Consider the following 24,960-nt stretch of genomic DNA (forward strand, 5'->3'; position numbering starts at 1 on the left):
GGGAGAATGGAAGTGGAAGTAACATAATCTGAATAAACCAATGAAGACAGCTGAGAAAAGTTACTTTACAGTGTTTGCTTTTAATAATCACATTGAAGAATTTGGATGTGTTTCATTTCTATGAAGAAAACTGTACTCTAGACTTTTCTCATAAGTACAAATAATATTTCTAGCAAGACACTGAAATGCTATTTAACTTCCATCAGTTTAAGATTTTGCACTAGTTTATTCAAGAGAGTTCATATGTGCATATATGTTGTTTGGTTAAATTTCTCTTCTGATAAAAAGACAAAAATAAAGTATAAACTTGATTTAAAAAAAAAAAAAACAAACCACAAATTTTAAAAATGTATTATTTTAACTAAAAAAGCTTAAAAGAAACTTACCAAACCCCATTTGTTTTATATACAAAACTAGCTGTGCCTAAAGCTACTCAAGAACTTTGAGGAAAGAATGTTTAATGCTCATTAATCTCATTAGTTATCCGCAAATCAAAGGTTGATTAAAACGGGATTTTAATTCTCTACTTGAAAAACTTTATTACAGAAGTTTTTTAAATCACCATATGGAGAAGTGAGAGTAACAGAAAACATCTCATTGATTAAACATCCTTTCTTTTACCTTCAAAATCATTTCTTCTCTTTTCTCATCTGTGAAAATATAATCTACTTACTACCATGATTTCAAGTATTCATACAAGATTAGCTACACAATGTGCTAAATTTGTAAGTAAAGAGAATAACTGTCCAAAATTAAGTCTTCTACATGAGATAGTGTTGAAAAGTGATGTCAAAAACTGTAAAATGAGTATTTTTAGAATTACTCAAAATTACACCCAACCTGAAGTGTTAAAATGACTGAAAAAGTTTTCATGAGAAAACAAAACTCATACAGAATTCATGCTTAGGTTTTACGCCCTAGAACACTACTTAACCTCTAATAGGCATTTCAAGCTAGGCAGACCATGGGTAAAACCTAGACTCTAACCGGAGGATGACTTTTAATCATTGGACAAAAACCTGGGTCATCCTGCATACATGAGAGAGATAATCATCAGATTCAGAAACCCTTTCACAACAAGGAAGGCAGTCTTCCACACAACATGATATTATTATTATCATAAGTTCTAGAAAATTCCTGGAAAGGGATTTGAAGAGATAAGCCAGAAAATTCCAAAGGAAGAAAAATAGTCTTATACTCCACCAAAAACATTCAGACTTATAGATAACTGGGGGAGTGGGGGGGACAATCAAACAAAACAAAAAAAGCATATACACCATAAATGAAGGAAAAGCCTTAACTTTTGAGTCAAAGAGAACACCTGAGAATACTGTTATGGCTATAAGCTAGCAACACTGAACTTCAGGGGGGAAAAAAAAAAAAAAAAAAATCAGGCCAATTACTTTCAGATGCCTAAAGCTGTATTAAAAATTCCAGATATTGATGTATAAAAATTACAATAATTTGCATGTAAGTATACTCGTCTGTGTGTATCTTCTTTACGTGTATACATGAAAAGTACTGACACTCACTATGATTTAATGCAGACACATAGAAGTACCATCAAAAAAACCTTGTCTGAAAGATATATCAGTCTACTACTGTACTTTTTTTTTAAAGCTTTAGTATATACACAGTGTTACGGAGACTTTTAAAACTTATGTAAACTGTTGAATAGTTCCCACACAAAACACTGTTTAAAAAAAATGGAATTGAGCATGAGATACTCCCTTTTCCACACCCAGTTGAAAAAGTAACCTACAGAAAATAAATGTTTCAATAAAAACACCAGTTATGAATGGAATTTATTCTTTAAGTTTAAGATAGACAATTTGTTTTGCTAAAATTAAGGTCTCCTTATATGAAAAAGTATGGGCTTCTTCTGAGTCTTCATTCTCCAGCTTCATCTAGAAAAGGTTCACTTGGGTATTCCTTATTTTATCACTCATTTCTAGTCATCTCCTCCTTAAGGATCACACTGATCCTTACACTGGTACCTCACTATATTTCAAACATACAGTGCCATCATATAGCCAACAGTTTGAAAAAAGTATTTTCAAGAAAACCAAGATGTTGCAGAAATGATTCTGCTGCGCATCAGGCAACTGACTTGTCCTTAATCTAATTGTCCTGCATTATTTTTTGGAGGCATTCACTTGCAGAAATCTTACCTTTTAGAGAAGGTCAAAAACCTCATTCTTCTAAAGAATGCAAAGGATCATCAGATGTCCTAATCCAGTGCCCCCCAAAAGATCTAATTTACAGAGTTACTAATAGATTCAACATTTTCCTTTTTACTTCCCTGAAGCAAATGTTTAAATGTACTGCTTTGTGCTATCCCTAAGAATTAATTAACCTCCACTTAGTGATTATGTCACTGTGACACACTTGATTTTCAAATGAAACAGATGCAACCTCTCATGTGTTTCCAAAAAAAAACCAATAAAAAAATGGCCCTTTTAACATTTAAATGCAAATTTTGAATCCCATTCATTTCATTCATGATTTCTAACATGCGGAAAAAACAGGCATCTCCAGATTAATCATGCATTCAATTAATAGACTGAAGTGTTCTACTTTACAATAATTACTATAGGAAGGAGCAGCTGTGATATGAGACATTAGAAAGCACACTGTTCAGAATATCTCTGATTATGTATTCTTTCTCAGATCCACACATGTATCAAAAGTGTCAGGAGAAAAAAAAAAATATATATATATCCCTGAAGTTTCATTGAGAACAGTAACTCCTATTGCACTGTATAAGCAGGGCAACCGGGAAATTAATCAGGTTTCTGGGAAGAATCTCCAGCTTGGGAAATCTTTTCTGAGACTTTTCAGCTGTGCAGGAATAAAGTCATCATCGAACCCATGATGATTAGACTGAAGAGGTACAGATGGGATACATAAGTTTAGCTGAAATACAGTACACTGTATGAACAAAATGAGAAGACTGGATTTTAAAACGTTAGGGTGAAACACTGGTATCAAGATATGAAGTTGCTCCCTTCCTTATGTGTGTGTAATAACATGGGTAAGTACTTTCATTATTCTAAAACAAACAAATAAAACAAAAAGACAGTCCTTCTACAGAAAAGCTGGGTTTTTTTCCGTAATACGTTTCATTCACTGCATCCAGTCTAATCCAACTGTGCTATATATACCCACGCTATAACTCAGGTCTGCTCTAGGTGATGACAGCTGCATTCTCATGCAGTTAAAGTACGTCAGAAGTCTTCCAAAACCGTAACTTCCACTTTACAAGGCCATTTAGTTAGAAATAACATGAGCTTATGCTTTAAGAAGACATCAAAAGATTTACTGGATAAAAAGAAAAACAATTTCAAAAATTTTCCGTAATAAAGGTTGTCTGAAAATGTATTCAAGAAACATACCGTAGAAGCAATTACTGTCACATGTAAAATGTAACTGCTTTGCACTATTACACTAGTATGTATTTCCCAGTATCAACAGAAATTAGCATGCAACAAAGTTTTATACACTCTGTGTATTAAAATCCACTCGAATTTTGTTTAGTGTAGTACAATCCATCTTTTACAGGTCTTAAAAGAGAATATTTTTCTATTTTCATTTATAACGCACTTGCTACTTCTCTCCTCACTCTACATCTGTACATCTAGCACTATGATAAAACAAATGGGTAAGCCTTATCACCTCTCCACACTCCAAGAGAGACCACAAAGTTTGATGCCAGATTAATGAACAGACACTTCTGCAAACAACTATTTCTGAAAGCTTATAAAAAAAAATTTATGATTTACACTGTTAAGTTTAAATCCCCAGAAAAGACGCTTAAAATCCCAATCTTAAGAAATTAATAATCAAAAATTCAAATTTTAAACTCATTATTAGATGTGTAATGTTTTAATTTGATATACGTTCATTTAATAAGCTTATTATTAAATAACTATTTAATATTGTCGAATGTTAAAATACTACATGTATGATTATATTAATTATATAAACAGAAAATGAATCCATGAGTTGTCTTAAAAACCCAATAAAGGGAAAGTATACATTTCCTTAGATTGTTTAAAACCTAATGAAAAAACATTTTTCCTCAAATTTTTTTTTGTTTTATTTTTCATTCCTTTCTTCTTTTTTCCCTTCTCCCAAGAAATTCTCAGGAATGCTGTAAGTAAGAATTGTATTAACTAGCTGACATTGCTTTCATGGGAATATAATAACAATAACAGGAATTCTAGTATTATTTTCTCATTGAAGCCTAAGTAGTGGCCTAAACTGAAGAGTATAAACAGCAGCAGCAAGTTTTTCTTATAATCAAAGAAGAATATGGGGAAAGGATTTAGGAACAGGTTCAGGGCTATTCATGGCCAGAAAATAAATTCCATTCTTTAAAAAATAGATCTTCGATCAATTAGCAAATAAAAGCAGTTGAATTGATGTTGGAAGATGAGATTACCCACAGATAAAAATATTGAGAACAAAGAAATGATAGTTCCAAGTCGGACAGTGGTTCTTTAAAAGTAAGTGAAGGAGCAATATTGGAGCTGAAACCTAGAAAACATGCAGTCAAAGACAAAGAGCAAGGTTTCAAGAAATTGAGAATGGCATATAAAAGGCACTTAGAGATTCACTGAGAATGAAGGAGACCTGTATTCAGCTACAGAATAGTCTTAGAAAGTTCAGCAATAACATTCTCTTTGAAACCCATGACCAATTGAAAAAAGGTCTAGATTAGATCTCTCTCTAGTTTGGGGAAGTCTAGCTTAGAAGAGGAACTCTAACAATTGCAGAGTGTATTTGACAAAAAGGAAGAAGAAAATGAGACTACCGTTGAGTCAAATGGAACCATGTTTGGGTTATTATAATCAAGTGAAGAGGCAGCCCTAAAACACACTTTCAATTGCAGCAAGAAAAGACTAAAATAACAAATTCAGAAAGATAATTAGCTTCTCGAACTTTAGCTGACAGTAAGTATTTGTTAAGTCATTTCATAGACTGGGTCAGTTCTAGAAAAACAAGAAGTGTTGAAATGTGTTATCACTTACTGTTTTTGTCCCATGTTGGAGTGTAATTTCATGAGAATCTGGAATTTTCTTGATGGGGTTCTGAAAAAAAAAAAAAAAAGAAAATCCAACTCTGTGAAAACAATGCTATGACAAAAAACAACAACAACAACAACAACAAAAAACAATACTGCAATATATATAAAATTAAGAAAGGTTTCCCTCACACCAGCCATAACCTGAGGAGGAAAAAGTGGGGGGAAATCAGAAATGAGAGAGTGATTCCAGTTTTTTATTTTCATGGATATACCCCTGGAAATATGAGGAATAATTGTTAAAAAATATGAGACTACCTTAACAAAGAACAAAACCAGGAAAAGGTTTCCTGTTTTTCCTCTTTAGAAAACATTAAAATTCTCTTTTGTTCTTAATCACGAATATCTAACAATCTTGAATTGTGATTTAGTCAACCTGTCATTATTATATAACATCTTTTCAAATAAAAGGACTCTATGAAGTAAACAAAATTAATGAAAAAATATAGAAATTCACTACAGGAGCTAAGTTATCTATGTGGTTTATTAAGATCATGGACTGGCTTCTCACTTCCACTTCTGCCATTATCCGCAACTGTCACGGGTCTTCACAACTGCCACTTCAGTAGCAGCCATAACATAGTTAATGTACTTCAGGAAAGTTAATTTAATGTCAACATAAAGATCAAAGGCAATTATAGTTTAAACATCTAACACATCACACTAACATCTCTAACACAGTTATGAAAATAGTTAATTTACACAGGAAGAAATATACTGAAAGTACCCAAGTGACTGCAAGGTTCTACAAAAGTAATTTAAATCTTTATTCTCAAAATGCTCATTTGTGTGGTACCATTTAAGTTTCCTAAAACAGACACAGTCTATCATTTTGATGCCCGACATCTCTGTTAAAGGTTTCTGTTGATGAAGTCTGATTTTAAAATTATTTTAAGTGCACTTTATATTACATGTTATATCTCTTTCCTCATCCATCTCTGCCAATTCCTTCCTCTTTTTACATGCTTGCCACTGAAAGTATAGCATCAGTCTGATTTCCTTCATACTTGTTTTACTCTGCAGTTCTATCAGCTTTATTTCTCTGATAAAACTGAAACTTTCATTATCCTTGGGTTAGCCAAATCTACCCTTCTTCTACCTTTACTTCTTGCCGCTAATAACAGCTCCGATTCCCAAAACAACTGTGTAATCCTTTTCACACACATATACACAGAAATAAGCCAGCAGAAGACTCATACTCTCTGTTTTCACACCCACAGCATATGCATGTCTTTGATAGTCACAGGTGTTTGAAGTGTAACGCAAGTATTAGCATGGAAATCATATATGCACCTGAGCAAAACAATATTTATGGGACTGTGGTCCATGCTAACTCTGAAAAGGTAAAAGTTTACAAATAGTTACACATGACATTGTGAAAGGAATAGCCCACATAGCATAAAGAGACATTTCCACCGACTCAGTGGCTTACAAGTTGAGAAGCAGGTGTAACTCAAAATTTCCAAGTGAAGCTGTGATTATGAAAATGAGTTTATTGTTCAACTGACACCATAAAGCACCCAGACAAAGGTATAATTATAATTAAGAATTAAGTTTTCCATGCTTCATCACTCCCTGCACTATCAATTGGCATTTGCTGTTCTCAGGATGCAAAAAACTGCTCAACAGCTGCTGCCTATACTCGCCATCTAAGCACATTCCATAAAAATGGAAGTGTGAAAAGGAAACAAACAGCTTCCAAGATTCATGCTGCCACCACCCACAACAAAAGATCATGGAATCATAGCACAGTTTATGTTGGAAGGGACCTTAAAGATCATCTAGTTCCAACCCCCCCACCACACCTTCCACTAGACCAGGTAAAGATGTTCAAAAGATGTACTACTACCATGAATTAAAGGCTTTCACAGAAGCTATCTGCTGCTGGAACAAGAAACAGCATTTTGGTCATTCTCATCTTAATCACTGCAAGGTGAATTCCAATCCACTTACTGGAATATTATAAGGTTGCCCATTCCATATACCTTGCCACAAATGTAGGTATTATCTCTCTATATTGCTTCAGCACTGAATTTAATTCTGAGAGTGGATCTTAACTACTTTCAATAATTCAAACAACAAAAATTAAATTATTAATAAAGAAAAAGTGCTAGAACAAAGTTACTTAATTTTAATTCCTAGCTCCTCCAGATGACAATACTCAAATCCCTCTTAATGAGAACAGTGAGCCACCCACAAAAAAAACATTTTTGCTTTACAGTGCACTCATGCTGAACACTGTTATGGCTACTTATCTTTAAGGGAGAACAACAGATAGGAATACATTCTGCCACCTGATAAATCAAACAGCCTGAGCCTGAAAGTCAGACATTTGGCGAGTGTTAGTGGTGCTACACTCTGCAGTGTCCAAGGGATGGCTGACAGCTGAAGTAACTGTTCAGACTATTCAAAACAAAAAATTAAGATAACAATGTCCAGGAACATATCTTGGCATAACTTCTTCAAATCAGCCAAACATTTACAAAAAAACAAGGTGGCTTGTTCTATTTTAGTAACTATGAACTTCCTAAATGACTGAGAATGCTATAAATATCTCTAACCTGCTACAACAAATGCCTATACACGCACAGAAAAATCAGATGCAGCTACCACTTTTCCAGTGATTACATTCCAAATAAGGAACGCCATAAAATCCTTTTTTCACACTCTCAAAGGAAAACATACTTCATACATTTTATGCTGATGCGAACATCAGGATTCCATGTATACTGGAATATTACTCTAAGTCTGAAAAATTAAAAAGGTAGAGTTTGCCCGAAGTGTACTTGCACTTCCAGGTCTTCCAGTTGTTGCTTGGATTCCAGCTGCTACGTTTACACAAATTGATTTTAGTATTTCAATGATGCTGTTCTGGCAAATTTGTACTGTGATTAAAACTAGATGAGATTAAATCTTTACAGTATTTTTGTTGGCTTTTTTTTTTTTTAAAATCATATCAGGACATGTTAAATTTCTCATTCTCTTTCAGGAGAAAGAAAGAAGAAAGGAAAAGAGTTAGGGTCTTGACATATCTCCTAGTATTTTTACAAAAATTCTCAATTCCCTGGCTTAAATAAGATTAATATATATTAAATCTGTGAAATAGGAGTTCACAGTTTTCTCAAAAATGAAAAGTCTTACCTTTTAAATAATTTCTGCAAAGCGACACTGCAAGTCAGGCATCACATCTGCCGTTTGCAATTACATTTTTTCAGGGAATTCCAGCCCCAGCTGACTGTTAAGCTCCTGTGCCTGACAACACTCTTCTATTCACTGCACCACTGTCCCTAAATACTGTGGAATTTTTTTTCTTGTTCCTTTTGGGAGCTTCCTTATCCTCAAGCAATATTCAGAAAATATGCCACTAGAAGCCACAGGCTGAAACTAGGTCAGAATCTCCAAGATCTCTTGAGAAAAACCAAAAAAAAAAAAAATCAAATGAACCAACGATGCAGGTCAAACCAGACAAGTGAGAGAATAGACACAAAAAGGAAAAATTAGGTAAAATCTAGCTTTCTACATCCTGCAAGATATCCTTCAATATCCTCAGGACTGTGAATATGGGCAATAATAATCACTGGGACTTGACAGAAGACAGAGGGATATAGAAGGTGGGAAAAGAATGGGCTGGTATATTTATGACAAACATTTGGCTTGGGGAGAAAGTTAGGTCCTACCAAAGCAATAATAAAAAAAAAAAAAATCCTCTAAACAGTATCAGTGAGAAGAATTTGCAATTAAAAAATACCTCAGCCTTTACCAGCTGTTAGCCTTTCTAACAGACTGACCATCCAAAAGGTATTTTAGAATGACTTCAGAATCACCATTAGATTACGTTCACAGGCTTAAACTGATAAAAGACTATAAAAAATGAAATGTAAATTCCACAATGACATATTCTGCTGATCTCAAATACACAGTAACTGCAAACTGCACTTGGTGAAAAGTAAATTCATCCACTAGAATCTGACCTCTCCCCCACCAAAAATACCCCTACAAGTTAGAATATAGGTCCTCAAATAACTCACCTTCTCATGGCCCAACTAGAGAAGGGCAGAATGATGCATTTATGCCTAAAAGTATCTCTACTGCTCTGTTAGCAGATGTCTGTATTTCACGAAGTAGAAATTATCCTGTCTGAAAGAGACTTGCAAGCTATAGGTAATCTTTCACACACTAGGCCCTTATATGTGAACTTTTCTGGGCACTCAGAAGACTACGGTTTAACAGAGGAAACAAGACAATTTTTCTCTCTGTGTCGTCAATGGTCCTTAGATTCCAGTATGCAGGATCTTGCCTTCCTTGAGGATTTCAAGATCATATGCTGCCCTGGAAGAAAATACTTTTCTTTTCTGGATAGCTGCTGTGTTTTTAGAGCTCTCCTGAACCAAATGAAACAGAGATCCCGGGAGGGGAAAAAAGGTGTTGGGTACTGCAAAACTACAACTGGTTAAACTAAATGTGAGCACTTCCCCTGTCTTGAGCAGGAGAAGAGGTTAAAGTTGGCTTGGCTACTACTTACTTTAAATACCTCAAGTACTATACTAAAAAATCCCTTCTGCTGGAAGTGTAAATACACGTTGCTCTTTTGGGTCTCTTGTTTGCTACACTCCACGTGGAAGATGCTGTCTGTTCATGGGCAGGAGTGAAGAGGAGGCAAGAGCTACACTTTACAGACACTTCTCCATTTCTGGTGAAACTGCATGTTTCACAGAACAAATTCAACAGAGGTGGTCTGACACAGATGATTGCTGCCTCACTAGAGGACAGATGGAGCAACTGGACTTCTAATGGACAGCAGAAATAGCTAGCAGCAGTGGGAGGGGGACAAAAAAACCTAGCATCAAATGGTGATGAAATTACCTTCATCTACTTAAGAAACTGCAGCAATTCAAACTCCCAAATGAAGGACTCCCTGCAGAAAACCCTATTTTAATCATCCAAATCCCAGGCCTTCTGGCAATTAAGAAAAAAGAGATTTCTATTTTCAAGCATTTTGTTTGAATACATCATGTTCATGATTTCTTTTAAGTTTTTTTAAAGCCTCCTCACTTCCTCTCCAAAAAGACTACTGCACAGAAAAACAAATGCCACACTGCTGGGGCACAAGGTTGGGTGAGGAGGAAAGTTTGAGAATCTTTGAAAGGCTTTTATTTTAGACTCCAGCATACAGACTGACAGTGCTGAAATCATCTTCCTTGTGACCAGAGAGTAGCAATTTTCCGTATCTTCCATTCTTCTTCAGGGAAGAGTTTAAAGTAATAAGCATGATCAAAAAAAGATTAATCAAGAGTGACAGTAGTTCAAGAGAGAAATGTAATATCTCCTAATAAAAATGTTCGTGCTGTAAATTATGTAACATATTGAAACAAAACGCTCTTAAGAGATTTAAGAATAAAAGAAGTGGACAGACAACTCATCAACAATCACAACAGAAAAGATGGGATTGCTGACGTTGTAACTCCCCAAGCAGAGAGGAACACCACCACAAGCTCTTCAGCTTAGACAGATTAAAATATCACAGAAAAACACTAAATCGTGCAGATAAACTGTTAGAACAGCATCAAAGAAATCCCATCCAACTGCTGCAGTATCTAGGCACAGCAATATGCCAATACCAATAGCAGAAGGCTTTAAACTACTTTTATTTTAGAAGTTACACCAAAAAAACAACTCAAGTTGGCTGTTGCTTGCTAATTTCTGAATCAAATGTGTTTGGTTTACAGTCCAAGTCTTCTCTCTCAAAAGTTACCTAAAATACAACCCAAATGCTTCTCTTTTCAGTGGAAAGAAGTTACAGAATTCCATCAAATTCCGTAGGGTCACACTTGCACAACCTCCATGTATTGCAGTTAAGTTCAGAGCCACACACATGCAGTTTTTCTTTTCTACCTCACATCCAACTTTGATAGATACTATATCTGTGTAAGTGAATGAAGTCAAGAGACTATTCTACTGATGATGAATGGAGAGAACAGAATCTTGTTTCACCCTTCAGTATCAGGTCTGAAACACTATCAGAAGAAAGATAAAAGGGTGTGGAGGTGAGTATTTCAAGATCTGGAAGAAAACATGCCTCATTCCTCTTTTCAGACTAGAAAAATGTTTTAAGCTGCTAGGAACCCAACTGAATTTTCCATGAGAGCAGTGAAAACTGAATACAGTAATAAGAGCCTAAATTGATTTCTTCTGTTCTTTTTAAAACTCATTCTGCAAACAAACACATGCTGATGTTCATGTTTAGTTCCACAAGTTACACCTCATGCATTGATTAAAAACATATTACTTGTAAAACGGGCAGGTTCTCCGAGTCACAATTTTATGTTATTTTCCTCCATAACTTAAAATGAACATAAATGTCTAAGACATACACTAAGGTTGTACAAGTGTACACCCAAGAGAAAGATGGAGTACAAAAAAACACAATGTGAGAGATGGGTAAGATGCTGTTTTACAGCAACAGAAAAACAGAAACGTTTTGGTTTATAAGAGTGCAGAAGGAAGCATCCAGATTTGAAAGGACTTCTCAACAACTTTTAATTTCCTCTTTTAGGCGTTAGAGTTGACATATGTATTCTGATGCAAATTTACACATTATTAAACTCGGTTTGGCCCAGATTCATATAATCCAAGTTTATGGATGTGATGCATCTAAATATGGAAAACACTTCAAGCTTCCTACACAGCCTTCAAAAAGAGACATGTAACTCCAGAAGACAAATCAGTGTATCAAAAACCTGAATGATCTGGAGACCTCTCCTCTTCATGAATTATTCAGCAAGTACAGGGCAACCAAATTCCTAACATAGGTGCCTTGATTAGCTTGGATGAATCAGGGCCTACGTGTGTGTATTATCTAAAATTTTGGCTGCGAAAAGACAAAGAAAAGGAAGATATGATGGAAAACAGAAGGATACATGCAAACATTGGTATGAATCGTTTTGGCTGATATTCCTGTGAAACACCCACAACATCCGTCACTCATTGAATAATGTAGATAACTCATAACTCTATGATAAATGTAGAAAACCTCCAAAATTAACAGAAATATTGGAAGGGCCCAATAAAATGCTCTCTCTCCCAGTTACCCTTTAATTTGGGTAACACTGAAAACAGCACAGAGCTTATGTCCTGAATTTTAAGTATGGGAAGACTAAGGTGAGCTTATTGTTTTCTTTAGTGAGCTAAAACACATTACTCCAGGGTACATTCACGAACTAAGGAGGAGCTTAACTAGATGAACTTCCTTTGAAATGCCTATAGGAAGTAAATTTATTTATTCAATATGGAAACAGTACTGTGGCTAGCTTCTCTCAACATCATCTAATTCAGAGCCTTATGAATTTTTTTCTTATGATCTGAACCAGAGTGCTTTGTCAGGTTTAACCAGCAAGGGAAAAGACTTTAGATTAAATCTTCATTCCAACACATGAATGACTAAAAATAATAATTTTGTAATGTTATTATAGGTCAGATAGAACATATTTTATTACATGATGGGTCAAATGGTAATTCAGAGACTGTTCCCAGACACAACTAAATCTCCTCTTCCCTTTTATTCCACTTACTGGCACATCCGCTTCTGAAGAGACTCCATTGGCTTAACAATTTAGAAAAGGCATTGCAATTAGCATCTCAGCATGGTTTGCAAATAGCGTTTTTATCTGTAAACATCATACTTCTAAAGTACAGCAAAAAGCCTGCCTGATCTGTCTCCTGGGAGTTTTAGGTATATTTCAGGAGGTTACTATTTTTCACCTGGATTCTAAAATTGCATTCAATTAATTTCTAAATTTACAATAAGCCCTTGATTTATGAAGTCATAGTTTATATTAATATGCATACCCTGGGAATTGTTCTCATGTATACCAGAGAAATCCTCTTGAGCCTTTTCTAATACAAGTTGTAATCACTGATAAAACTGATTCAAATCTAAAATTGCCTGCAGTCGTTCAAGTTTCCTTTGCAGTTTCTGGGAGACCGATTTACTTAAGCTGAATGTTCTTGTGATATTTCTGATACGTTACATTCTGCTTACATAGGCACCTACCTATGCCATCTTCATCATCACAGCTTCAAATGCATATAAATAATTCATATTTGCTAAAACAGTATGCACAACTGCCACATAGCACCAAAAAGCACCCATGTTCCATCAAGACAGTTTTACTACAGCAATTACTACTACCTACCACATAAAGAATGAAAAAAATCACTAGCATTTTCAGTCAGACATATCCTTTATTAACGTTGCTCTTTAGAGCTAAATAGAGTATTACGTTTTGACTTAAAGAAATACTTCTATTTTCCTCAAAACAGTAAAACAGCACACACAACTACAGATCAGTTGAAAACAAGGAGAAACAAACCAAACACACAACTAATTTCTTTGCTCTGAAAGCTCTGCTCAGCCTGGCAGGCAACCAAAGAATAGCTCAATTCTGAAATCAGAAAGGACAAATAATTGTGAACTTTCAACTCTTTAGAGTCTAAGTGCCAAATGCTTAGTTCAGATGCAAACAGGCATCACTTGCGCATTCACGTATCTCACATCCAGCTTGATAAGAGTTTCTGTACCACACAGGTTCCATGTGCTATATCTACCACAAGGAATATGCCCTAAAAAACACACATGAAAGAATCCAAGAACACACCACAGGATGCAGGACCGGACAACCTAACTTTTGTTAATGCATAACATTTTTCAGCTTGCTAGCCAGTTCACTTAATTATTTACATTAAACTCACTCTAAAACATCCTTTATCTAAACTATAGACACTTTACCATTATCACCTTTCGGCAAACATTAGGAAAAAAAGCGTGTGAAGTTCTTTCACTTGACTGGCCAAGAGAAACCATGAAAACCAAGGTTACACTAAGAATTCCAGCAGCAGTACCCTGCCTTTGAATAATGAGAACACTTGTAGGTGTTTTTCAATCATTAAAATAACTTTACTGTTCTCTAGATTTACCTTCTGTCTTAAAACAGAATTATTTACTAAGTACTTTAGAATTTAGAAACCATATATGTACAAAGTTTAACATTTTTTGCAAAAAAAAATGCCTCCCCTCCAAGTATTTTAAAATTCAGTGATATTATTAAGCCTTTGCAATTCACGTAGCAAAAGGCAATTTTAGTTAGGCACACTTCTATGGAAGTACATTAAAATAATAGATGCAGTAGAATAAGTATTACTGTCTCTTTTGCAAGTTTTGTAAGAAGTGGAATCAAGTCCATCAGCAGCACTACACTCTAAATTTTAATTTTGGACTCATCAAAAAGCCAATGCAACCAATAGATGTTTAATATTTGGCACTGCTGCCTAAAACAGACATGGAGATTACTACAACTGAAATAAAATGCATTTTTCCTCCCATCGAACAAGGGCCTGATGTTAATTTTAAGACTTCTGGTGATCATGTTAGCACAGAATTTCTCAAGCATCAAGGTGATACAAATAAGAACTTCTATACCAGTATAATACTAACCTCATTAGTGAGAAACCTCTTTTAAATTATATATGTCTTAATGACCAAATTAAAACAATACAATACTGGTGTAGAACAATCCTTGACCTTTGACTTCGTGCAATTTATTTCATTCCTGCATACAGCAGTTTCCTCACCTGAAAAATGTGAATAAATAATATCTATCATAAAGAATCTGCTACAAGGTTTTATTCAGCAATGCTCACGAAGTTCTTCAAATTCCTTGGGGATCCTCTTATTCTTAGCAAACACACTACAGTCAGCAAAACTAAACTATCACATCGAGAGAGACTTTTCAATAGTTTTTCAATTGTGATTGTAAAAAGGTGTTCACTTAAAAGTTTACTCCAGGATCTTGAGAGACACAAATTAATGCATACGGTCCCACTTAGTGACAAATATTCCAGTAGTCTACAAAAGCACTAATTGATTATGGTACGGAATTAAAACAGCAGGAGAAGGGAGGGGCGAAGGCATCAGCTTGTCACGCAAGGATCTACAGCCACAGGGCAAAGGTAGGGGGATGGGGGCTAAAAATTACAGCATGTCTAAGTTACTGCAGGAAGGAAGGACAATTTCCTATCTAGCTCCCACAGCTGGTTCCAATTCTATTACTGTTTCGATTACTAATTCTCCCATGCCACCCATAAATTACCTGCAAAACATTAACATTTAAGCTGTCTTATAGCAGCACAATTTTATGTAATGTGACATGAGAATAAATTGCTAAGTAACTTTAACTACGCATCTGGAAAGAGAAAAAGATACATTTATATTGTACACATGTGAGGTCCATGCTTGGAAGAAACTCACCTTTCTCCATGCTTCACTCAGGTATACTCCTTTAACTAATGATTATGTCAGAAGAAGGCAGTGCATTATGGCCAGATGATGTATCTCATATTGTTAAAACTGTTTTAATACCCAATGACACTGCAAATAGTTTTCAAAATGTTCAGGGCAAATAATAAGCACCAAATTAAAAATCACAGCCAATGTGAATATCTTGGTTTTATTTTTAATCATAAACCCCATCATTTTCAAAAGTTGTGCCCAAGAGTTATAAAACATGCTTATCTTCTATGTTTTGATACGATACGTCTTACTATAGTATCTATAAATACTGAGACCCCTCCAGCATATCATATCAAAAATACTGGTTTCTACACACATAATGTAGTCTGAAAATTCAAAATCATTACAATTAAAGCTGACAAGACACACAACTAAGAGTGATTGATTTCTACACAGTAATTAAACAACTATTATTCCGTATTGCTCAGTTGTGAATTATACAGGAACAGAGTAAATACCCTGACACATTTTCCAGTAGAATGATTCCCACATGTCAAATCCAACACTTATTATAGTCATTTCACAAGGAGCTTGAGGTATAAAAGCATTCAGAAGCAATGTTTTTACTTTTTAATCCAGACTAAGATAAAGATCCATTGTCTAGAAAATACACAAAATTTTAGCTGTGTGCATGGAGAAAGAAGGCAAAAATTCAAGCACATCATACCTTACTGAAATGCCCCATTTCAGACCTCTACTGACATTCTGTTAAGACCTCATATGTTTTTCTTACTCCGTAACTGTTAGAAAACGTAGAATATTACATACATCCTGCAAGATCTTAAATTATTCAACAGGCTTCTCGATCGTCTCCACAAGGAGCTGCTGCAGATACTCCATACTATACAAAGATTATTTGAGTTACCAGAAAAGTCGTCTTCCTTTTCCAATCTAAAACTTAAGATTGGATTATATGATTTCAAATTAAGTTACTATTAGTCACGTACAAAATAATCGTGTTAATCTAGCTGAGGGGGATTAATAGCAACATGAACCTTCAACTTGGTCATGATAAACAGTAAACAATGTATTTTTAACTCACACTTATATAGTGCAAAGATGACAATTTCTGATGTTCAGATGATGCTCTGCAATTACTTTCTTTTGCAGTCTGGAAAGAACAGCATAGTCCATAGATAGAAGGAACTCCAGATTTCAGATCGGGTATCTACTACATATCTGCTGTGAGATTTTCAAATAAGACAATTGCTTGTGTGTCTAGGTGTCAGGGCTCAAATGGCATAAAAAGTCCCATCTTGCAGGTGTGCTACAATGATACAGTAATAAGTATGGTAGGTTTGTTCATGCATTTGAGCTGCTCAGACTCTACCAAGCCAGAAGACATTATTAATGCCTACTAATAGAGAATCATAGAATAGTTTGGGTTGGAAGGGACCTTTAAAGGTCTATCTAGTCTAGCCCCCCCTGCAATGAGCTGGAACATCTTCAACTAAATCAGGTTGCTCAGAGCCCCAAATAACCTGACCTTGAAGGTTTCCGGGGATGAGGCGTCTACCACCTCTCTGGGCAACCTGGGCGAGCATTTGATTACCTTCATTGTACAAATTTCCTCCATGTACCAGCCTGAATCTACCCTCTTTTATTTTAAAACCATTACCCCTTGTCCTGCCGCTACAGGCCCTGCTAATAAGTCTGTCCCTGTGCTTCTTATAAGCCCCCTCTAAGCACTGAAAGGCCACAGTAAGGCCTCCCTGGAGCTTTCTCTTGTCCAGGCTGAACAAACCCAACTCTCTCAGCCTGTCTTCATAGGAGAGATGCTCCATCCTTCTGATCATTTTCGTGGCCCTCTTCTGGACCTGCTCCAACAGGTCCATGTCTTTCCTGTGCTGAGGGCTCCCGAGCTGCACGCAGTACTCCAGGTGGGGTCTCACCAGAACAGAGTAGAGGGGCAGAATCACCTCCCTCCACCTGCTGGCCACACTTCTTTTCATGCAGCCCAGGATATGGTTGGTTTTCTGGGCTGCGAGCACACATTGTTGGCTCATGTCCAGCTTTTCATTCAACAGTACTCCCAAGTCCTTCATGGCAGGGCTGCTCTCATTCCCTTCATCCCCCAGGACTCTGCACTTGGCCTTGTTGAACATTATGAGGTTAACATAGGCCCACTTCTCAAGCCTGTCCAGGTCGCTCTGAATGGTATCCGATCCCTCACATATGTCATACTTTGAGGTACTCTAAGTCCCTTACAAACTCATCTATAAAACAAAGTAAAAATAAACACAGAAAAAACACATTAGGGAAAAAAAATCTAGAGCTGTCTGTAAAATGCTCATATTACACATGTGAAATCTCAACAACTGTTGAGAAAATAGACCTGTGGTACTTCATACCTCCTGGTCGACTAATTGGTGAAGATACCAGGGAATGCACAGTTCCACGAGTACTGTTCCCATAAATAGGCAAGCTGAAAAAAACCTCCAGCAGTTCTTCCCCTGTAACAAGCAAGTGCTTAAACACAGGTCCAACTTGCTATTGTATCAGAAGAGAAATGAAAGTATAAAATAAGTCAAAAATTAGCTTGAGAGAAGCAGAGAGCTTATAAACACTTACTGGCTCTCCACAGGAAAAGTTGAAGTGGTGGGAAGGAACATATAAACCATAAAATAATCTTAATCGAATGCAGTCCAAGAATTTTTGCTCAGATTTGTTCAAATTCCCTGCCATGGACATTTTCCAGACAGCTAATAATGAAGCCAAAACAAGGATTCTCAATTTTGCATAGTTTACTGGGCTTGAGAGAATTTAACTCCCATTTCTGGAATTTGTTCTGTAAGCCCGAATTCTTCACATTAACCTCGTGTTTGACGTCCACCTTGGACATGTGATCCACAAAGTGATATGGTTTAGTTCTGAAACTAATGCTATCTCACATAACACCTACTGCTGCCCCGGGCTTGACTGCTTCCCAGGCCTTTTAACAATTTACATTTCAGCTCTTGGGAGCCACACAAAATGGACAGTAGGTAAGCTCACAAAACAAATTGTTTTGCCTTGAGTTTTTCAATGCCGTTATTCTGTTTACAGCTAAAGTTCAAAGCGCAAAGTACAGATCACTTGAAAGAACTTTTCTTTACGTGCTTGCTTTTTGAGTTTACCTAGCCTTCTGTATCATACATTCAGATACTCTGGATCCTTACTTCCAGCCTGAGATAGCAAAAGTGGACCTCTGAGTAGAGAATGATGGCATCCTCTTGTCTTCAGGTTCCTCTCATGAGATCCGATAAACCTCTACAGACAGGGAGAAACTCCTCCTGGGATACTTTATGTAGGTGAAGTCTCCCTTCATAAAACAATTACTTCACTGTATAAGGCAATCTATAAAAATGGGAAAACCGTGACACTGATGGTAACCTGTCCCTACCTGTGAACCACTTACCTTTGGAATTTCAGTGCAATACAGAAATGAGAAAAAAGAGAAAACAAAAGAATCCTGCTTTTAAAACCCAATGAGCAGTTTGACACAAACATGCACAAAAATTATTAAAATCCACCATAAGGTATTCATGCATTCTTAATACCTCACAGTCACTATGATACTGAACAATTCCAGTAGTGTGGAACGTAAGTGAGGGAACAAGCTAGCAAGAGTGAGTAAATGCATATAAATAGATTTTTGCAGTTGGTTGTGGGTATCAAGAGCTTAGAAGTATCTATTAATACTGACAGACGCAGGGGAGATAGACATTGCACTGTCAAAATTTTGCACAACAAAAGGGAGTGGGGGAGTTCTGGCTAAGATGCTGGAATTTTTCATAAGCTTAGATATTTGCTCTGAGATGATAATTACTGTTCAAGTGATAGGCTTGTTTACAAACTTGCACTTAAAGAACTCAAATAACCCATAAGCTGTATTTTGAACTGCATGCAATTTAACCTATCTACCCCAACGCATGGAAGACCTTAGACGACCTCCTTAAAACTTGTAATTACAACAAGGTATGGTATGTTAAGCCTAACATTTACACAGCCCTTCTCACTGTAATAGTGCCAAGCTGAGAGATTATTGTCAGTGTGCCTCAGAGCTTCTCCATGCCTTTTCAGCAAGAACAATGTCACAGAACGAAGTCAAGCAATGTATTAGCAGGGGCTGCCACACAGTGTTTTCAAAAAAACCTATGACATCTAAAGCTGGGTTGTTTTCTTTGATGACAGATAAGTGGTTATGATAAATATTATTTATTTATCTTATTTCAAATGCAAAAATTCTGCATATGTGTTTGGATTCTCATATCAGCTCCTGGCCTGCAAGACATTATTTCCTAACAAAGAAAGACTAAAACCACCAATAATCTTTCTTTTAGAATCTCTGTGCCTCAGTCACTCCTGATTTATTTTTTTTATCTGCAAAAACTGCAGTATGTACAAACAGCTTTGAACTAAGACCAGTTATTAGGAAGTTCTTGTGCTCAGTTTAGTTCTGAAAGTGAGCCAATTACCTTAGTGGTTGTGCAACCACCACAGAAAACGTAACTTAAAGATATTTTCTTGCCTACATATAAATTAGGTTTAAAATGCTCCAAAGAAAAATTGTATCACTAACTACTATTCCAAAAAGGTGAACAAACAGGAAATGCCGAAGTTGGCTCCAGAAAAAAAAAAAAAAATCTTACTATACTTAAAAAGAAAGTAGGTTTGCTACATACATAACCAACAGAAAGAAACATGAATCTTTGCAATCCCACGTTTTCATTATTTTTTTCTCTCCATACTTTTCTGAGTAATACTTAAGAGAAATACTAACTCTTGTTCTGACACTTCCCTCCCTCACAAACAGCAGAGGATCCACACTCTGTTCTTATCCCACTGATTTACTGTTAAGTGTTCTCTCATATTACTGATTCTTACTTGCCTAATTCATCTTTGTATCATTTAACTGCAGTGTATGATCCACGTTATAAAAGGTCTGCTATTATAAATCTGACTGTATACAGTACTTCAAGATGCAACTAGACACAAAGTTTTCTCCTAATCAGCCAGAGAAGTTTGGTAATTTCTGTGACACACTGCCATTCACAAAAACTTTGTTGCAGAATCCATCATGAGGTTACTCCCTAAAACTATCAGACCGGGTTGCAGCTTCCATTAGTTCCTACACTATGAGACAACTCCCAAGAGGTAAACTAATGCAAATTGCATTAAACTACACAGAGCTGAACTACAGCTGACAACTATTATTTTTTGACAGGGTAGTACTAGTTTTCATAACTATCATGCAATTTGGGCAGACACTCATTTAAAATAGCATTATAAATAGCACAGTTATAACTAATTTAGATTCAGCGACATTCATCTTACTCCAGGGAGTTACTATTTCTGCTGAAAAGGCAGTGAATTAGTTGACTACTGCTCATTTTGCATTCAAACACTGATTGCAGTTTCTTATTTGGACTACAAGACTTTGGGAAATCACAGAAAACTACCATTGGGCCATCTCATAAATTCACTGTCTATTCAATGTATCATAACAGCCTTCCCTAAGAAAAAGATTCTATGGACAGCAACTGGACTAAGCCTGGTACTATTTATACCATTAATGTAGAGATAATTGAAAAGATCTGCCCTTAAAATTGCAGCTGTTAAATACAGAAATTTCCTTTATTACTTACAGGCTTTCACTATCACAATACAAATATAAACATTTGGTATTTTTAAACCCCTTTTTTCAGATATTCCCTTTCAGAAAGAAGAAAAATATGACATGAAGTCACCAGAGATAGGGATACAAGCAGAAAGGGAACACAGAGGATCAACAGGATGCCCAATCCCCTACAAGGCACCTTAGGAAGACGTATCAATTACGACATAGTACAGGTCTGTCACAGAGGGGGAAAAAAAGAAAAAAAGCTCCAAAACAACCAGCTGCCCTCATCAAAGAAACTGCTAGATAAGGCAGCATTTAATCATAGAACAGACGAACAACTCTGAAGGACTCATATGAAAAGAAAGGTAATAAATTTCAAACTAAAACAAATTAAGTCATTAAAACAAGTTACTCTGTCATTGGCAGAAAAGAGATCCATATCAGAATTGTTAAACTATTTTCTATTGAGATACACTGTGACGTTTACTCTGGCATCATTATTTCTAGGATTTAATTTTGGATGACACGCATACTTCTATCCACTGAAAGGGTTGTCTTTGAAATGATACAGCACTCTGTGTCACAGTGGTCTTGTAAAATAGGTATGTGCAATTTGCAGATGTGAGGATGATTACGCTAGTTATTTTTTAATTTGAATTTCCATTCGTGGTATTTTTGGAACTCAGTAGAAAAGGTAGTAATACAATTGATGTACTTGAAGAAGGAATGTCACTGAAAAATATGTTTATTCTTACATTTAAGGCAACAAGAGCAGTTCATGTCATGACATTTGCTTTGCAAGAAACATACACTGACTATTTGTACAGAAAAAGGTTACAAATGTGGTAGCACTGAAAGCCAGCTGATCCCTACAGATGTGGTTATAGCCTGACACGTAAATCTGCTTTCTTTGCAGAGAACAGCATGTTACAAGACACCCTAAGCAACAGGTTGGTCAGAAAAAGGCAGATAAATCTCTATAAATCCAGATGATGCATGAAACTTGGAAGATTACCGACTTGAGAAAGAAACAGTAATTATTCTACGAGCTATGATTCTTCTCACCCCAACTTATATTTTAAATGAAGCCCAGCAAGTTCTTGATATATAGAGATCTATGTTACATTATATCTTAATCAAAGAGTTGAAAGATTCTAGTTTGAAAATTGTGCACTAAAATTCTGAAAGTCTGAATAGTTAGAAGTGCCGTACTGTTGCCATTCAAAGGTAGTTCAAAAGCTTAAGAATTAATCACTGTTTTCCCCTTCTACTTAGAGCACTCCCAATACGAAGAGTTCACCTTTTCCAAAGAACTGCAAACTCGTCTTGAAATCTAATGCTGACGTAATTTGCCTTTTCAATTGAACCATCTGCATCAACTATAAAATCTATTGTTTTTGAATAAAATCTGATCGTTTACTCCTAATTTGGCTCTTTCAGTCCTGTCAACTCAGCATTTTTACAAAATTTGCTTTGTGCCTGCACATGTGTAGGACAACTGCAGTATTTGCAAGCAAGACATTTACGCAACCTGCAGTAAATATAAGGGCAGGTTTCAAAGTAGGCCCAAAGATGAAGCTTCAATAACATGCAGAAAATACGTCATCCATTTTTGGTAGTTGTATTTTTGAGACAATGACTAACAGCAATATAAGCAGGCAATCTCTGCATCTTCTGAGAAAACTGAAGTCTTTCATTACTTTCATTTTCAGTATTTCAGAACAGGCATGAACCGACACAGTTGTACACTAAGGCATCAAGGAGGCTTTAAGTCCCTCTAACTTTGACTAATGAGAAAATGCAAACCCACAGGACATGGCAGCAGAACTGTACTAATTACAGACCCCTTTTTACTGTGCTTGCATTTGTCCTGCCACAAGATTTTGTTTGCTCTGAAATTCCGGAGATTTAGCATCATCATTGTTTTCACAAGACCCAACAGGTAAACAGTGAACATGGCGAGTAAGTCTTAGTCATCTGGCTAAACCTGGAAAAGAAGGGCATCCTGTTCTGGCCCGCATCCCCCTGTTTTCTAATATAGCAATGGATAAGATGCAGTCTGCAGGTCTGATCCGCTTTACATGTGATCAACACAAAGTCACGCACACCACATTATACACATACTTGGTAACACAGAGACTGACTACATTTTGGCCACGGGACAGATTTTTCCTCCTATACAAGGAAAGGTCTGAAGAATGAAGTACTCCAATATGCAAAAGCTATATGGTCAAACTCAATCAAAAGATCTTTCATACTTTGTTTAGTAAACTGAAATACAAGAAAAATAAATTTGACATGGGAAGTCTGTTAAAAATTCAGCTCTATTTTCTCCACTCCTTTTAAAGATGTAAGTTGCTGCATAAATGCTAAGTAACTTCTCCATCCTCCAACTAATCTTCCAAAGTTGACAATTCCATTTTTAACAGGAGGGAAAAAGGCTACATGTATAAAATTTTTTTTGTTGTTGTTTACCTCTTTAAATAAATAAAAAAAAAGTATTAAGTCCTATGGTTTCCCTGTACCACGTGATAGGAAGAGAACGGCTAATTCATGTAAGCTAGTAGAGGAAGACATTAAAATTGTCATAATTCATAGGATATTGCAACTCTAATAAAGGTTCTCAGCTCTTTCTGACACCTCAATTAATCCAAATATACACCATACAGTAACTGATAGGGAAATAAATATCACCTATCTTGTGATATTTGTGAAACAGAATCATAGAATTGCTGAGGTTGGAAGGGACCTTTAAGATCATCAAGTCCAAGCATTAACCTACCCTAACAAAACTACTTCTAAACCATGTCCCCAAGTACCACATCTACCCTTTTTTTAAACACGTCCAGGGATGGCGAATCCATCACCTCCCTGGGCAGCCTATTCCAATGTCTAATAACCCTTTCAGGGAAAAAAAATTTCCTAATATCCAATCTAAACCTCATCTGACTTAACTTGAACCCATTTCCTCTCGTCTTATCACTTGTCACCAGGGAGATTAGGTCAGCTCCCACCTCTCTACAGCCTCCTTTCAGGTAGTTGTAGAGGGTGATAAGGTCTCCCCTCAGCCTCCTCTTCTCCAGGCTGAATAACCCCAGTTCCCTCAGCCAGTCCTCACAAGACTTGTCCTCCAGACCCCTCACCACCCTTGTAGCTCTTCTCTGGACATGCTCTAACACCTCAATGTCCTTCTTGTAGTGAGGGGCCCAAAATTGAACACAGTACGCGAGGTGGGGCCTCACCAGTGCCAAGTACAGGGGGACAATCTGTTCCCTAGTCCTGCTGGCCACACTATTCCTGATACAGACCAGGATGCCGTTGGCCTTCTCGGCCACCTGGGCACACTGCCGGCTCACATTCAGCCGGCTGTCTACCAACACCTCCAGGTCCTTTTCTGCTGGGCAGTTTTCGAGCCACTCTTCCCCAAGCCTGTAGTCCTGCATGGCGTTATTGTGACCCAAGTGCAGGACCCGGCACTTGGCCTTGTTGAACCTCATACCATTGGCCTCAGCCCATCGACCCAGCCTGTCCAGATCCCTCTGTAGAACCATCCTACCCTCAAGCAGACCAACATGCCCGCCTAGCTTAGTGTCATCTGCGACCTTACTGAGGGTGCATTCGATCCCCTCATCCAGATCATTGATAAAGATATTTCTCCTCCTGGAAACTCTGCTGAGGCACATAGAAAACAAGGAGGTGATTGGTGACAGCCAGCATGGCTTCATCAAGGGCAAGTCATGCCTGACAAATTTGGTGGCCTTCTACAAAGGGGTTACAGCAACAGTGGACAAGGGAAGATCAATGGATGTCATCTACCTGGACTTGTGCAAAGCGTTTGACACCGTCCCACATGATATCCTGGTCTCTAAATTGAAGAGACATGGATTCGACAAATGGACCACTCGGTGGATAAAGAACTGGCTGGAC

The 24,960-nt window shown here is 36.6% G+C and overlaps 1 protein-coding gene across 1 annotated transcript in view; it reads right to left on the reverse strand.

Annotated features, from left to right (window-relative positions):
- WDR70 (WD repeat domain 70) overlaps nt 1-24,960 on the reverse strand; it is a 141,124-nt gene that overhangs the window by 97,080 nt on the left and 19,084 nt on the right. The window contains exon 4 of the mRNA XM_009894710.1: nt 5,034-5,093. Within this exon, the coding sequence (XP_009893012.1) occupies nt 5,034-5,093 (60 nt within the window). The remainder of the gene's footprint in view (nt 1-5,033; nt 5,094-24,960) is intronic.

Source organism: Charadrius vociferus, unplaced genomic scaffold (genome assembly GCF_000708025.1).
Source record: "Charadrius vociferus isolate BGI_N301 unplaced genomic scaffold, ASM70802v2 scaffold450, whole genome shotgun sequence".
NCBI classification, from domain to species: Eukaryota; Metazoa; Chordata; class Aves; order Charadriiformes; family Charadriidae; genus Charadrius; species Charadrius vociferus.